The 15,940-nt window shown below is 43.8% G+C and overlaps 1 protein-coding gene across 1 annotated transcript in view; it reads left to right on the top strand.

The window, feature by feature from the left end:
• The window catches only part of LOC119458800 (actinia tenebrosa protease inhibitors-like), a 96,451-nt gene that overhangs the window by 10,007 nt on the left and 70,504 nt on the right, over positions 1-15,940 (top strand). Inside the window, exons 2-3 of the mRNA XM_049671438.1 lie at positions 1,067-1,252; positions 5,097-5,183. Coding sequence (XP_049527395.1) covers positions 1,067-1,252; positions 5,097-5,183 — 273 coding nt within the window. The remainder of the gene's footprint in view (positions 1-1,066; positions 1,253-5,096; positions 5,184-15,940) is intronic.

The raw sequence follows: 15,940 nt of genomic DNA, 5'->3' as shown, positions 1-15,940 counted from the left end.
GGGGGAGGGGGAAGTGTGTAACGAACCACACAAGGATGGTACCGTGCATTAGTGGTGAAGGAGGAAGACGAAGGATAAAAGGCAGTGTTCGGGCGACCATGTTGTTCTACGTCCGCAACCTCCTGCTCGCGTCACACACACACACACACACACACACACACACACACACACACACACACACACACACACACACACACACACACACACATATATATATATATATATATATATATACATACATATAGATGGAGCGATAGATAGATAGCTAAGATTATTGTAGCTAAAGAGACATAATAAAAGTAGTGATGATGACGGCATCTGGAACACGATCACATGCCTTGCGGCTTAAGCTGGTATACAACTTGATCATGGTGGTCAAAATGGATAGTTAGATAGATAGATAGATAGATAGATAGATAGATAGATAGATAGATAGATAGATAGATAGGCTCAAGGGGTTGAAGTAGGCAAATAATATTAATTACATTATTAACTGCAACAGAAACTTCGTTTGAAGTCCACCGCCTGTACTGCTGTTTCTCTAAGCTTTCTGCAGCGCCTTTTGAGGTGCCTTAATTTTGCCATGATGCAAATCTACAAACTTGCCGGTTGCCACTCCTTCTGCTAGACCACGTGTTGGCAAAGGCAAACGAATATGACGAGTGAAGTAGCCATACGTAACTTCTTAGGAAAGAACGAAAGTGATGGTCTGGGATACCAGCCACCACTTGAGACAGTGATTAGATATTAAGATCTAAACGTTAGTCATTACATATACAGACTGTAGGCGTAAAACAAAAATAAGCGTTTCGTTTTATAATGTGACTGAATTATTCCCACTTGTTAAAAAGTTAATACGCAAGTTCGTAAAAGACCTGGAGCAGGACAAGCAAGTTTGCAGTAGGTCTCTGGATATTGATTTTCACCCCGATTTCATACAAGAAGGGCGCAGAAAAAAAAGTTTCCCAAAAAATGTGTTGAAATATTCCTGCTAAAATATAACCACCGAATACTTTTGGATAATTTATCTTTAGAGATTCAACACATGAATATAACTCTTTTGCAGGTGATGCGGTGTCATCAAACAAAGGCTGCACCTCGATGCCGGGTGACGACGACGACTGCGAGACTGATACTAATAAGTGGTTTTATAACATAGAAGCAGGAGCATGTGAAAATTATAAGTACGGAGATTGTCCACGAAGTGATAACATATTTGACAACCAGACTGTATGCACAGAGACTTGCAAGGGTAAGCCTAGTTTCAATCATCTCTACAGGGTATGGTGGGCGTGGCGTTATTGTTTATTGACGAAAACGCATTTGTCCGCCACTGAATGTGTTCCTAGAATGCATTGAATTCTGTCCTTGGCCTCATATCCTACTCGGTCAAAATATTCTACACAAGGCTGTACGCGGTAGCAGAGCAGCTCCGGCAACGTGTCATGGAGAATGAGCGCAAAAATACTTACCTTACATACTCGTTAATCCTTCCAGTAGCTTAAATATATGGCATATAGGCGCATACTTTCTTTCTTTTAAAGCAAAGCATTCATTGCCTCTTCCTTCGACGTTTCCACCACTTCTGTCGCTGTGTTGCATGCCGCGTCGGGAGCTGGTTCAGAGCGTACATAGACACGGCAGGAACGTGGCAGAGAGTAAAAGTTACGTGAGAAACTCGTTTCGACTTTTCCGTCGCGTCATCACAAGGCACCCTGGAGCTCCCTGGACGTCGCCAGTATACCCTCTTTACAGCTTTAATTATCCGCGACTATTGCCCGTGACTATTAATCATCCGTGACTAAATCTCAACTATTGCGGATTTCCGCGCGTTAAAGCACCACCTCGTCCTCTTCACAAATAGCAGCTAGGATTACGCTACTGAATTGTATATTTTGTTGATATTTACATTTTTTTTGCCCCGAAATTACATCCCCCGTTTTTTTCCCATGTCCGACACACGTCACTACCTTACATTCCTCCACCGACGTTGAGTAGCACATCTTTCTCTTCAATTATACACCCTCACCCCTAACACAGCCTCGATCGTTTTTGTCACCCACCAACCTTACCCTCTCTCCCCTTGAGAACCGTACCTACATATACTATGCCGAGAAGAGCATATATCGCCTTGAAAAAGGCAAGTCCACTTGTCGAAACGTTAGCGCCTGTATTCCCTTTGTTCTCGCTTTGCTCATAGCCCCGCAAAAAATTATTTTAAGAAAACACAGTTGCTTACGTAAAACTATTCGAAATTAACGTGATTCCAATTGGAATGATTGGGACCTGCGTTCCAGTTTTTCTTCGGTATGTACGAACTGCATAAAAGGAAGCTCTAGCTTTCCGCACCGATACTTGTCTTCATCTGCAGTGTACTATCTCCCGAAAGAATAATTCACACAATATGTCGCGGTAAGGGTCAGTACCAGATGTTCATTTTTTCCCCAAATCTCGTGAAATCTAAGAATCCTAATTTTATCAGCTTGTGCAGTGTCAGACAGACAAGCAGTTTTTATACGAAAAGAAGAAGCTGAACAAAATTACAAAAATAAACCATTTGTGCTTATCACGCGAAAAAATGAGCACTTTTCTCCAGATTGATGACTACTAACAAAACATATAATAAAATCAATGCAGCAGCCCTAAAAATATCTCTAACACCAATAGAAGCACCCCTATGCTAGCGTTAGTTGAAAAAAAATACGATGAAACCAAGAAAAGCCTCCTGGATTATGTAATGGTAGAGGTCCTGTTTATCTGATTTTCTCGGCTAAAGCCCTAGTCATCAACCATACGGAGGGGCAGCTTCTTGTAACTTCTAGGTTTTTTGATAGAAGACTATGTCTTATAACTTTACTCCAGACAAACATCTATTCTGCTCCGATGAGGCACCGAGAATTTATGTGAAGGCAACTGAATATATTAAAAAGAAATTCGCACTCTCGCCCGTGGGGCGAAGCATCGATTGCGATAGCAAATTAGTAGACAGCTATACGAACTAAGTATAGCAGCATTATCGGCCGTATAAACGCGTAAACATTCGCTTAATAACTAAATTAGCAGTGAAAGTGTCACTCGCACCCAGGTAAACATGAACACATCTCGACTCGATGACCGCGGGAAACTCGCTGTCAAAATACTCGTGAAGAAACGCGGCAGCAGCAGCGAGCGAATTGACATTCGTGCTGGCTCTCGCTTCAACGCGAACTATTCGTCGAGAGCACAGCGCATACGAAGCTACCGGCAATCAGCGTGACGTATTTTGTCCACATCTAAGATTTATTTGAAGATGAGGCTCATGCGGGCGTGCACGTTGTCCACGTCCCAGATCGCGTTCAAGATACGGCGCCTGCACGGCCGCACCGTAAGGAGCAGCCGCCGGAGTTGAACGCCGCCTCTCCTACTTTCACCGGCCTCAACCTCCCCCCCCCCCCCCCCCCCGTCTCTCGCGCACGGCGATGACGGCACGCTTCCGCCCCGCCCCGCCTTCTTCCCTTGCACGCACGAGATTGAGCCGCGATCGTTGGCTAACCCTCAGAAGCTGGCACTCGCACATACAGTGTCCGGCGGGCGGCGACGATATTATCGCCCTTGAATTTATACGGACCCTCACGGCGACGACCACGACTACGACCACGGTGACCGCCGAACTGCGGTTGGAGTGTCCACATAACTTCTATCGCAATAAAATATTTTTACTAATTGTACAATTCTGTGGGTTTGGAAGGGTTTGTTTGTCTTGCAAATTCTGTAGGAGTGATGAGGCACTTTTCTGCACAATTATTTGCGTAATCAGAGAAAGCAGGTGTGGTAGAGACAGTCAACCGTTTTAAACAAATGACAACTGTAATGCGATTCTTTATACAGGTCCCAGACATGACAGACTTTTAAAGTGTTGCAGTTCCCTGCCAGATGCGCTCAATTAGGTGCCACGATGTCTGAGCACTCTAGTCGAAATCATGTCATAAAATACGGCCACAAATGGGTGTCATTTTCGGTTGGTATTTTTGTCATATGGCCCCGAGATGACTTTATAGCAAAACAGTTTTTTGTTCGAGTGGCGCACTCATAATTAAGCCATCTATCGTAGTCACATCCCCAGCGCTGCCCCATATATACTATAAAGGCATTGAAAAAGTGGCAGTTTCGCCCATAAGGCGAAGCATCAATTGCGATAGCAAATTAGTAGAGAGCTATACGAGGTAAGGATAGTAGCTTTATCGGCTGCATAAACTTGGACACAGTCCCTTACTAACCTTACTAGTAACCTAATTAACCAGCCTGGGCTTAGCGCGCACACGCAACATGAATACATCACACTTGATGACAGGAGACAACCACTGTCAAAACGCTGGAGTGAGCAAGCGTGGCGACGATTTTATCGCCCTTAGACTTTATACGGAACCTCACCGCGACGGCGACGACGACGGCAGAAATACGCTTGGAGAGTCCATATAGTTTCTATCGCAATAAAAGAATTTCAGTTCATGTGATTTCGCCGCGCCGAAGAGCCGTCGTGGGAAATTAAAAAAAAACAACGAATGGTTCGCGAAAGAAGGACAAACATGATCCCTCTTTTTTGTCCTTCTGTTGTTCCTTTTCTTTTCTTTCCGCACTTCTATGATTAGCGCTGCGAAAATCTCACCGTGCACAATGCTATACAAGGAGCAAATTATTTACTTAGGCACGGTAACAGTACTCCCCAAAAGTAAAACATTGTGCAGTCTGTGGAGAGCGCGGCACCTCAGAGATCTTGATAAGAATGCTTTTAAAATGATATTTGCATTGAAGCGATTTCAGGTTATCTGTCGACAGACTGCGCAGACTCTCTGTAGATGCAGTACCCTTACCCTTATAAATAAGCCGCTTGAAACTCCGGAAGCTCAAACGTGTGTTTTATGTGCATATAGGAATAACAATGGATAATCAAAAGATTTGTCATTTTGACGTGCATAACGAAATGGTACTATGGGGCTCTTGGGCGAATAATCAAATCATGTGCGTGCTATTGCCCGTCGAATTACCTCCATGCTAGTTGCCACGGTATTTGAAACAGTCAGCAGTATACATTGCATTGTTTTCCACCTGGTATGCAGACGTAGGAAAGCGCAGTCCGAAGACAAAGGGCGGCTCGTTCAGTGCCCCGGGCTCCAGTCGCCATAAGAGACCATCGAAGAAAGGCGGTGAGTACAAGTACAGTTGAACGGTATTCGGAAATGTGAAGCGGCAGTTTTCGCAGCAGAAAAGTCATAGGATTGTCGTTTTAATGGAATAATTTTAATGAAGCGCAGTGGTGTGAATCTGGCTTTTTCTTAAGTATAAGGGCTTCAGGTGAGCAGTGGACTGTCGTAGAGGTGTGAATATGGCCTCCCGATGACTTGAGCGCAGTGAAGTGCAGTTAAGTGGAGATATGATGACGTGGAAGCCACCCTTTCTGCGTGCACGACACACAAAGTTGTGTCTGAGGTTAGCGTGCAAGCTTGAATTCTTTAGTTTCAGATTTTAGCTTCCTATTGGCAGAAAATTAGCGGGAATTAGTAGTCCCACCGTAGAGGGGAAGTGACTTCCAGAATTATTTTGGTCGTGTATTTATAACTTTACGTCTCACAGTATGAAAGCAAGACACAGCTGATAGTAATCTGTGAAGGAATATTACTTTTATTTATTTACGGATGCTGGAAACTTGCAAACCGTCCTTTCAAATGGTGAGAAAAACATAATATTAGGCACAATTACTAGTTGATCAAGCATTTTCACTATTATTATATGCCTGTTCTTGTTTGGTTATTGAAATGACGCGGAGACGAATAATTACGCTCACATCATGTTATATGCCCTTACTTTCAATGTTGATATTGTAGTCAAGTCAGTTCTTGCCTAGGTTGCTGTGGATAGAAAAAAAAGCCTTGAAGAATATTTGTATTTCTAATAAATAATAATGTTATTGATATTCAAAATTCAATTTCAACCTTGAAATACTTTACGCAATGTTGCTTAAACATTTTCTGAACGCTCGAATCGCAAGTGTCCCACGTACCCCAATTTGGGCTCAAGGACGTCAGGCAAGGCAATGGCTTCACTGTTTAGAGATAGTGATCAGAATCTTAGATGCAGTGACAGGTCTGGGTCCGTTTTCCGCCCTAAAAATGTGTGAAAAAGCGATAACATTATAACATTATCTGTGACAGCAAATGAAAACTGCTTACGGGATGCAACATAGTATTTAAGGGCCTAATGGGATTTTTATGTTGTTAGAGCGTGTGCCTGGGTTATGAGAAATGAGACATATTTTTGTGACTTCTAGATTCGTTTGTTATTGCTGTTAAACGTTCAGTATCACTGCGGTTTGTTAAAGCGTGTCAATGTCCGAACTGATAATGGTATAATTGTACCTCAAGATCGTGCACGTAAAATTTCAATTTTATGCGTGCTCAAAAAGAAGCTGCGAGAAAAAAAGCATAGAATAAAATTCATTTAATTGGCGGGCAAACAAGCTCTAGTAGCAAAGTGCTGGCGCTACTGCTCTGCCGGACGAAAACGAAGAATTTCTTCCTGAAGTAATAATGTAGAGTCAAATTGACAAAACAACTATCATTAGAAGTTACGCGTTTGAGTTCGCAGCGCTGGCCGTGTTGCATTTACATCTATGGTTTGATATTGAAACTGGAACGGGCGAGCAGCTGGCTAGCACACTTATTAGAAGCACTTAAATCTGGACGCTTGAGATTATTGGTGAGCATGATGCAACAGTGCAGACGGACGCGATTACACAAGCTTTAACTTGACAGCGAAACAAAAATCAGCGCGTCTGAGCGGGATTTGTTCCAAATGCTGTTTAAACAAGTTGGCATGGTCATGCTATGTCAGTACTCGCCATAGACGTTAGTGACAACATCATAAACCGCCATAGTATTGTTGTTTAGGTTATGTACTACAGTCAGCAACTTTTGCAGATACCTAATGACGAGTTTTCATTTCAGAACGAATGGCTGAAGTTATTAAACCATATAAATTTATTGCGCCTGTTGTACTAATATCTTATGGTAAACTCGCAGATTATTTCATAGAGGAACTTAATTCGTGAAGAGAAGTGCAACATTCTCGACTGGCCAGACAACGTCTGAAGTTATCTGCGATATGAAGTTTATGTCCATAGCAGGGAATGGGGGGTGGGGCTACTGTGCGCTGTCTTTCTTCTGCATAAGCATTTGAAAACCACATCCGAGCGTAGTTTCCCCGAGCGTCAGCTATGTACATAGGGCAGACACAGAAGAATTCAGAAATTCACTTAATTACGAAATTCGCTCGACACTAAACGTTCCCAACAATGCTACACTACATCTGCATCTGCTGATGCAGGACTGCTGAATAGAAAATAATATTCAAACTATATTGACAAAAGCTCGCGGGTTTGTCGTTGCGATAGAAAACAATGACGACTTGTGAACATGTAAGATATCTTTCTTCTGCACTCAAGGGGTTCATGAAGGTGCGAATATATCAGACGCCCGAGAGGTTTGGGCGTCTGAAGGCTTAGAGGTGGCAGTCTACTTGCATGCCAGCTCTCAGGCCACTCGACATAACACACATAAAGAATGGGGCTGTATGTATAGTCACAAATACTGCCGCTTTATTTGCGCAAGTTGCCGTCTGTATTCAGCACGGAATTACGGAACGAAACAAAGCTACCTAAATATCACTATCTCAACAAATATGCGCCTTCGTGCGCATCACTCTATTTATTAGGCGTATAGATTTCTAAAGACATTCTACCATTCGCCTATATTGGCAACCATCGTCCATGGCTTCAGTAGAATTCTTTCTATTCACCAGCGCCATCGCGCACACCTGATATGGCCGGTTTGTTCACTTGAGGACCGCAGGTGTATCGGCCGCTTATATGTACACTGGAAATGCAGGAATCGAAATCATACACGCGCAAGAATTTTGAGCACCTTAAGGTACTCCATTTTTTAGCACAATCATTAGGTAGCACAAATTATTTAACCAGCATTTCAATCAATAATTCGAACGCAAAACTCTCAACTAGAAGGTCAAGTGAAAACAAGAATTGGGGCCTTTAATAGCTAAACACACAATCTGAGGATAAGGCACGCCGTGGTGCGCGAAATCAGAGTAATTTTCACAACCTGGATTTTTTTGTAACGTGCACCCAGTGCAAGGTACCTGTGCATTTTAAAATTCTTAACCCACTGGAAGGGGACAGCCGGGAATCAGATTGAACCTCATGCTTTGTAGGGCAACGCCATAGTCAATGAGCTATCACGGAGGGTCATTGGAAAGTTTCAGAGCACATCAAACTCTTTTTTTTAGGGGCGAAGCTCCTTAGGGTGTGGGTCTGTCCCTCCTCTGTAGTAGTAGTAGTAGGTAGCCACGTCTACTTTTATGAGAAAAACAAATTCCGAAAGTTGTGTCAGGTAGCGGAATCGAACCAGGGACTCCTCGCTTCTGAACGCGTGGCGCTAACCACTACGCCACGAAGCGCACATGGACAGACGCACCACGATGGCAACAAATACCCAACATTAATGAAAGACTGCGCGTTTCTAACGCGTTTGTGCTAGCGCGTTACGACCCGTGTAAGAAGCTCGTGTAAGACGCTGTGGCCTCTCCGCCTTACCCCGGTATTCGTAAACGCTGATGGCGTCGGCAAACGCGGTGCACGTTGCGGCATGTGTAAACGGCTGCGTAAGACGCTGTGGCCTCTTCCCCTTAGAGTACTGCACGTTTCTAACGCGTTTGTGCTAGCGTCCCCTTAAGCGGGAGATGGTGCAATTATAATGAAGGGCGCTGTTATAAAATAGGAATGACGTCACATATGGCGCGTGTCATTGGTGGAAGTCAATCGTTCGATTTAGTGCGGCGAGACAGGGCGAATTACACGGAAGATTCACGGTTTACCGATGATTCCCTCCGGAGCTTCGCCCACTCATCATCATTCACCCCGCGGATATGCGGTGTTCTTTTTCTCCTGATTACAGCTTTTGTGGTCTATATTTTCAGGGCTCTAAAAAATATACTTAGTGACAAGGTCTTTCCGCACAGCATCATTAATTCCCTCAAACATGTTGCGCACGAGTAATCTGTGGGGTACTTTGATTGAAAGATGATGCGTAGGCGGCTAGAAAACACGACCCAAGCGAGACGACGGCAATACTGTTGGATACAGGGCAAATGTCGCAACAGCGTCCTCCGCTAAGCGGCTTCTCAATAGCAAAAGAACTGCTGAGAAGGCTTCAAATCTGCCTGGTTTACTATTATGTTTCATGGCTACATTCACTGCGTTGATCCAAGCCAGAAACACTGTTTCTTATCCTTACGGCCTATTCATACATTCCCTTTGCCACAGCATTCCTTTTTCCCAGTAGCAATGATTTCGCAGAGCGCATGCCCCTACTGACATCGAATATCTTGTGATTTCGAGCGTCTTTTTTTTCTCTATTTATTTGTGCATGCACCATCAAAAATAAAGGCATATGAACTATATCTTCATGGAAAAAGAATAGTTAGGTGTTTCTCAATGAGTTCTACAACTTCTCAAGTGAACGTTTTGCATTTAAATAAGCACTTTATGTTCGGGTAATTATTTTGTGCTGTCGACTAATATGAGTAACAAAAAAAAAGCGTCAGACCTTCCACTTCATGAAGATGGTTAATCAGTGAAGCTGAAATGTGCAGCCCTAGTGGTTATCACTGGGTTATCCCGAGGGTTCATTAAAGTATGTCTCAATTATGAACTTACAAGTCCGGCTGCGACGGAGAGAACGACACCACTGACGCTATGCCCGCTGTCCGCCGTTGTCGCTTGCGTTCGATGTCTCGAGTTTGCTCGGCGGCGTGGTTAGCAGCATTAGCCCGCCATTGCCGCTTGTGATTCTTCGAAATTAAATTGCTTCAAAATTAAATCTGTTCGTTACACAAGACACCGAATGGCTCGTACGTACCCTCTAAAGTAATAATGGTTAGCCGGAAGTGACGTGGTATATATATATATATATATATATATATATATATATTATTTCGCGCACTTTATAGAAATGCTGGTAAAAAGTATCAGGGCAGTTCTCTTAGCAGAGAGGAAATAATCCGATGTTTCTGAACAAGCGCTACAACTTTTGCATTGAGGGTTTTTCACTAGAGTTAATAATGAAAAAGTTGATTAAGTAGTCAGTGCGAATTACCCAGGTTGACGGATTGAAAAAAAATATCATGACGTGCTCCATTAGGCTAAGAATAATATTGTGCTAATACGACACGCGTGGTTCCTTTGTTTGTATATTTAATATTTGGCTAAATTTAGCTTAAACACCCCCTATAGCACTAGGCAATTTTGCTAAAGCGACATTTAGTTTCAGTTGGGTTTAGCAGTTCCTTAGCAATATGATTACTTAGGTTGGAGACAGGTGTAACTGGAGCGTCTATATTTTTAACAGGACACCACGGGCGTCGTTGCATTGCGCTTTACGCAAAGCTCGTGCTTGCGCGTTCGTATGAGGTATGACAATGGCACAGCCTTACGCATACTGTAATCCATGGCTTGCTATTCACCGATTCCAACAAACACGCAGGATCCGAAGAAGGGGAGACGGGCATCGGCAGCAAGCCTGTGAATAAACCGAAGGGCGGTGGCTTTACGAAGGGGGGCCCCAAGACCAGACCAATGAGACCCCCCCGTGCAAGACCAGCCCTGCCACCCCCAGGTAGGTGCGAACGTATATAACCTGACTACCGACATAGGCGATGAAATTTGTCTGAAGCGAAGTACCCGCCTAGCACGTATATTGTGGGCTGGGCTAAGCCAATATTATGAAAATACTTATACAGTTGAGCTAGCCATTATAACCATTTCCCGTCGTATTTGTCAGTGACGACGTTACACTGTAAAATAATTTATGCCCTTGCACCCCAGTGAACAAGGGTCTAAATCTGCCTCTACATCACACCCTTACACCCGAAAATGATGTAAGTGTGTGAGGTACAGAGAGATTTACACCCCTTTTCACTTGGGTGCAAATTATTTTACTGTGTATAGTGCAGTCCGCCGGAAAGGAAGAATTAGTCCTTGGGATTGGAAATTTATGTCTTTCGTATTCATATAAGCTCAGAACGTTCGTACTGGCAAGAGGTAACAGGTAATTTCCTACCCAACAATGCGGGGTAAACACGCCGTGACAGATTCTCGTTATTTCAGCAAAAGCACCTTCAGGCCCAGGACACTGCGGAGCAAGGCCAAAGAGGGGAGACTGCGGCGATAATAGCGATAAGTGGTATTTGAATGCTGCATTCTACACTTGCAGTCGTGTGCCCAAAGGAAAGTGCCCAACCATTCAATCATTCTTTGACAGCTGTGACGACTGCTTTAAAAAATGTCGAGGTAAGTCTTGCACAAATTTCTTCACTTCCAATGCCGTGGGTTTCATTGCTGCCTGTCGTTTGCTCTAATATTGCATTCCACGTCAAGGAGACAAGCGCTGTTGTCAGAAGTGTATGGTGATGAAACCGTGTTCCACGCCATGCAGGCCAGTATGAGCATAGGCTATCTCTTTTCGAGAGCGCCGAAAATAAGCGATTCAATTTCTGTGACGCTGTTGCTCGTGATACCTGTGATGAACTTCCTTTAGGTGAAGAATAATCCAGATTCATTGCTGCTATGTCCCTATGTAGTTTCAATTGTTATTTACTCCGCTCCCACATTGACGTCTTGAATGTTGATGAGGATTGACCTTGCGGCAGGCTAACTATTCTAGACGTAGGGTTTTGTTCACATTTCTTCATCAACACCTGGAACGCCATTCTGTTTATTGTTTGAGCTCACTGGCTTTACAGCTGCCAAATTAATATATCCCTATAATTTGTCTGCAAGGCAGAGCAAAACTGGGGTAACGATAATCCTATTCGGGTTTCGAATGTATTTCGATTACCTCCACGTTTTGGAGGCGTCTCTGGAATGACCGATAAAGTGACGTAGAAAGCCTCCGCGGCTTCGTCTAAAAATATGTTTTCTATTATTTTATACATTTCAAGTGTACTGGCCGCTCCTAGGTCGATCGCACGTTGTGCGTATGTTCCCCTGTATGTAAATGATCACAAATATTATCAACGTGCGCATGAGCTTCGTGCACTATCAGAACATGAAAAAGCACCTTGGTCCGTCCTTCGTTGTGACTAAGCGCCAAGTAAGGAAACCATAACCATCATTACCAGGCGGCGGTCATCTCAGCGATCTACTTAGTAGCACAATTTGTACACGCAGACATGTCAGACGACCGTTCAAGTTACGGATTAGAAAGCTTCATAGTTGCATAAGGACCATTGTAATGATGTTCAAAAAACAAAAACGTGTCTTCAAACGCTCTTGCCGTGAATTCTATGTCAAAAGGACATTATATTGGGTGGGATAGGGTGGATGGGCTAGCCATTGAAAGAAACCTAACCTCGCAGCTTCATGTTGAGTGATGATTATTCCAAACCACTGATACCGTGCTGAACCTCAATGAAGGCCAGCCTTACTTCTGTTTATGGGCGTTGTTTGCGCCATCTATTCACACGTACATAATCTAACTCGACGTTTTGTTTGCTTTTTTTGTGGACAAGGCCCTCGAATGGGAGCCAAAACATCTTGTTTGCTTTTACGCAAGAAGGAAATGGTCAAATTTATACCATTCCGGTAACCGGACATGCATATGTTTGTTTAAAGAATGTGTACTAGTTTGCAAGTCAATGTATAGTGGCATGGTTAAGACTCTTGAAAAATTGTTTTGTTTTTTCACGTCCAGTGACCAACAGCACGTACACCCGTGAGCAAAAATATACGGACCACAGCGTCGCAGAAAAAAATATGAATTTCGTACTAAATAACATGCATAAGCTGAAGTTTTCAAGTACACTGGAAAGTTCGCAATGCCAAGTTTGAACTGCAGTCCTCAATTTCAAGATGCATTGGCAGGCAGTTAAAAAAACTGGGCTTCGTGGCGCAATGCCTGGTCCGTATACTCTTGCTCACGGCTGTACAACACTTTACGTTAGGCACGGGAGGCACGGACTCAGATCCTCAAATTTCACGTGTCCTGCCTTGACTGATTTATCACAAATTCTCGTTTTGCCGCATGTATTGAGGCACAGTGTCACATGTGGCCAATTATGCTTCATGGGGAGAAAAAAAGAGCAAGCTGCCACGTTGGAACCCAACCAGCGAAACACGTTCACGTTGAGCAGCAAAGTTTGATCTTACGTTGCACTGCCACTCCCCGGCACGAAATTTTTTTGGCTTCATGTTATGGGCGGCGTCACCGCCTGTCTTGTCAAATTAGACTACTCTCTACATCTTGACAAAATGTTTAGGTCTGAGGCTAGGAGATACGCGCTCTTGTAAATATATTCTTCTGGTTCCACGGCCCGACTGCGCCGGCTGCTGCGACAGCTACTGCGCTTGCCCTTCTTTGCCGTCCTTTGGCTTGTTTTGCACCGTTTACCAAGAGAGAACACAAACTATCCCGGTCTCATACTCTACGGCACAGTCCAGCCTGTGTTAGCTGATTTTAATTACGGAAACAACAATAAACCTTGAATGTATGCGGTCTCGGTGTCTATTATGAGGACCCCGGCCGAAAATGAGAACCCACTTCCCCACATATAACATATTGTAAAAATAGCGATGTTAGAGCCTAATTTTCGTTTCTGCAACAAGTTGAAAAAAAAAGAAATTTCGCACTCTGAACGACGCCTGGAAAACCGCAATTGACAAAGCGTAGCCATTGTGTCGCTATGCTGACGCAATAGTTGGTCTGGAAAAAAACTTTATGCTTCTGCGCCTTAAGGGCACCTACAATGCCTATGCTAACTTTCACTCTAGAAAACACAGGCAATTTCTATTGATTCGCTGCTCTTGTGATCCAATAACCCCTACTAAGTGCGTGTGCAATGCTCCCCTCGCCTAAGGAAGGCTTCATGATGCAGTCTTATTGGTCAAATTGAACGGGGACCAAGTGCGGCGCAACAGCAAAGTGTCGTCACACCGGGAACAACGACACAAAGAGCTGTATGTCTGTAGTTTCTTTTCGTGTCCGCGTGTTGATGTTGTGCTGCACCAAATTCAAGTTCAACATGGGTCGTATAAGTTGGTCAACAAACAATCGTGTTCCCCCGGAAATGCAACGAACTAGTCCGTCATTTTAATGCGAAAGCATTATATACCCTATTACGCGAAAAGCCTGCGTCGTCGCCGAGCGATCGTACCAAAAATGGCCGACGGCGCAAGAGTAAAGCATGTCACAAATGCTCGGACTGACGTCAGATTTCTCAAGGAGGTTCCTGCAAACAAAGTACATCAGTGTAAATAATTTCAACGTAAATAATAACAACGTAAATAATTACTTTTCAACGTTAATGTCGAAAAGAAAATTTGCTAGATTTCCCTCTATATGGCAATTCAACCCGGGCCTCGGCTGCGAGACGAGCACAGTGCACACTTCCCCGACTCCGCTGCAGCTGCACGGTTCTTGTTGAGTAAAGGTGCGCCTAGCACGCGCGTCATTGGACACGTCACGTCGAAAGGTATGGCCTAGTGTGAGCGTCATTGGGCACGTGATGGCGCCGCCAATGGGGAAGAGGTGGCGCCACTGAGCCGCTGAGCGGTCCTTGGAGTTTTGAACTCCTCTGGGGCAAGCGAGCGCATTTTGATTTGGCCTTGCGGATGCGCCGTTATTACACAGGCGAGAGCTTGCGCGGGCATGAAACACGCGGAAACAAACAAAAAAAAATCATTGCACCAAAGGGACTATAATAATTTCACGTTCGCAGACATACACAGCCATAAGTGTCTCTGCCGAACTTCTATTGTGCGATATGCATGTTTTCATAAATTCAAAAAAAAAAAAAAAAAAGCTGGCACGATAAGTTTCGAAAACGACAGGCACGGCAGGTTGTGTGCTTAGGTGTACCAGAATTTCCGAGTAGGCTGGGCGCTTTTCTACATAAGCGTTGGTACTCCATGCTTTAGAACACAAAGGCCATGAAGACTTTTCTAAGCGTATATCACGCTCGGAGCCAGTCAGTGCATCACGCAGAACAGCAAAAATTTACTCTGGTAACTAATAAATGCATCTTGCGGATCATCAAAAGTGTTCAACTGGACAAAAAATAATTTTCAGAAAATCACGAGCACCCTTATGCTTAATGCCTAAAGTTTAACTTCGGTTTGCTATGCCATTTTTTTTAAACAGGCTATTTCGTTAGTCGTTTCAAGGAGGCAAAACTGCAGCTGAAATTCCAACATGGGTAACAATAAGTAGATCTACCCGACTATTTTTAAAAGCATGCAGAAATTTTTGTGATACTACCGGCACTTTAAGTTTCGAAATATACCTGGAAGATCGCATACCTCGTTACACAATCATACCTTCTTGCATATTGCTATTGCATATTGCTATTGCTATTGCATATTGTATATTGCGTATTGCTATAATGCCAGCGTTCCGCCAGACACCGCAATAAACTTTCATTGCTCAGTGTCTCTGCAAAACTAATTCACAGTGCCGTCTCTTTTGTGAAGTATCATCAGGTCACACTATCGGGCTATAAGAAGCCCTGACAACCTCGGGTATTTAAAAGTTATGTATATAACGTTAAAGAAAGATGAAAAGAGGGGGGCATTTTACGAGTGGAATTTGTGTGCACAAAAGTTTATAGCGGGGTGACGATGCGTGAAAGCGCAATTTTCCGCACTCGTGCAGAGGTCGACATTCACCGTGAAAGTCCGTAAGGACCATTTGATCTGCCCACAGTATAGTGATTTCAAATTGTGAATATGTTATTCTTGGCTTAACCCACTAGCGAGCGCTAGTAGTTTGCATACATGGATCTCCATTATTTAGGACGTCCTTATCCGACCTGCTCATCAAGGCGTTGCTGATACGGAAAA

This window comes from Dermacentor silvarum, chromosome 7, assembly GCF_013339745.2.
Source record: "Dermacentor silvarum isolate Dsil-2018 chromosome 7, BIME_Dsil_1.4, whole genome shotgun sequence".
Taxonomy (NCBI): Eukaryota; Metazoa; Arthropoda; class Arachnida; order Ixodida; family Ixodidae; genus Dermacentor; species Dermacentor silvarum.
This window is presented reverse-complemented; position numbering and strand designations above follow the sequence as displayed.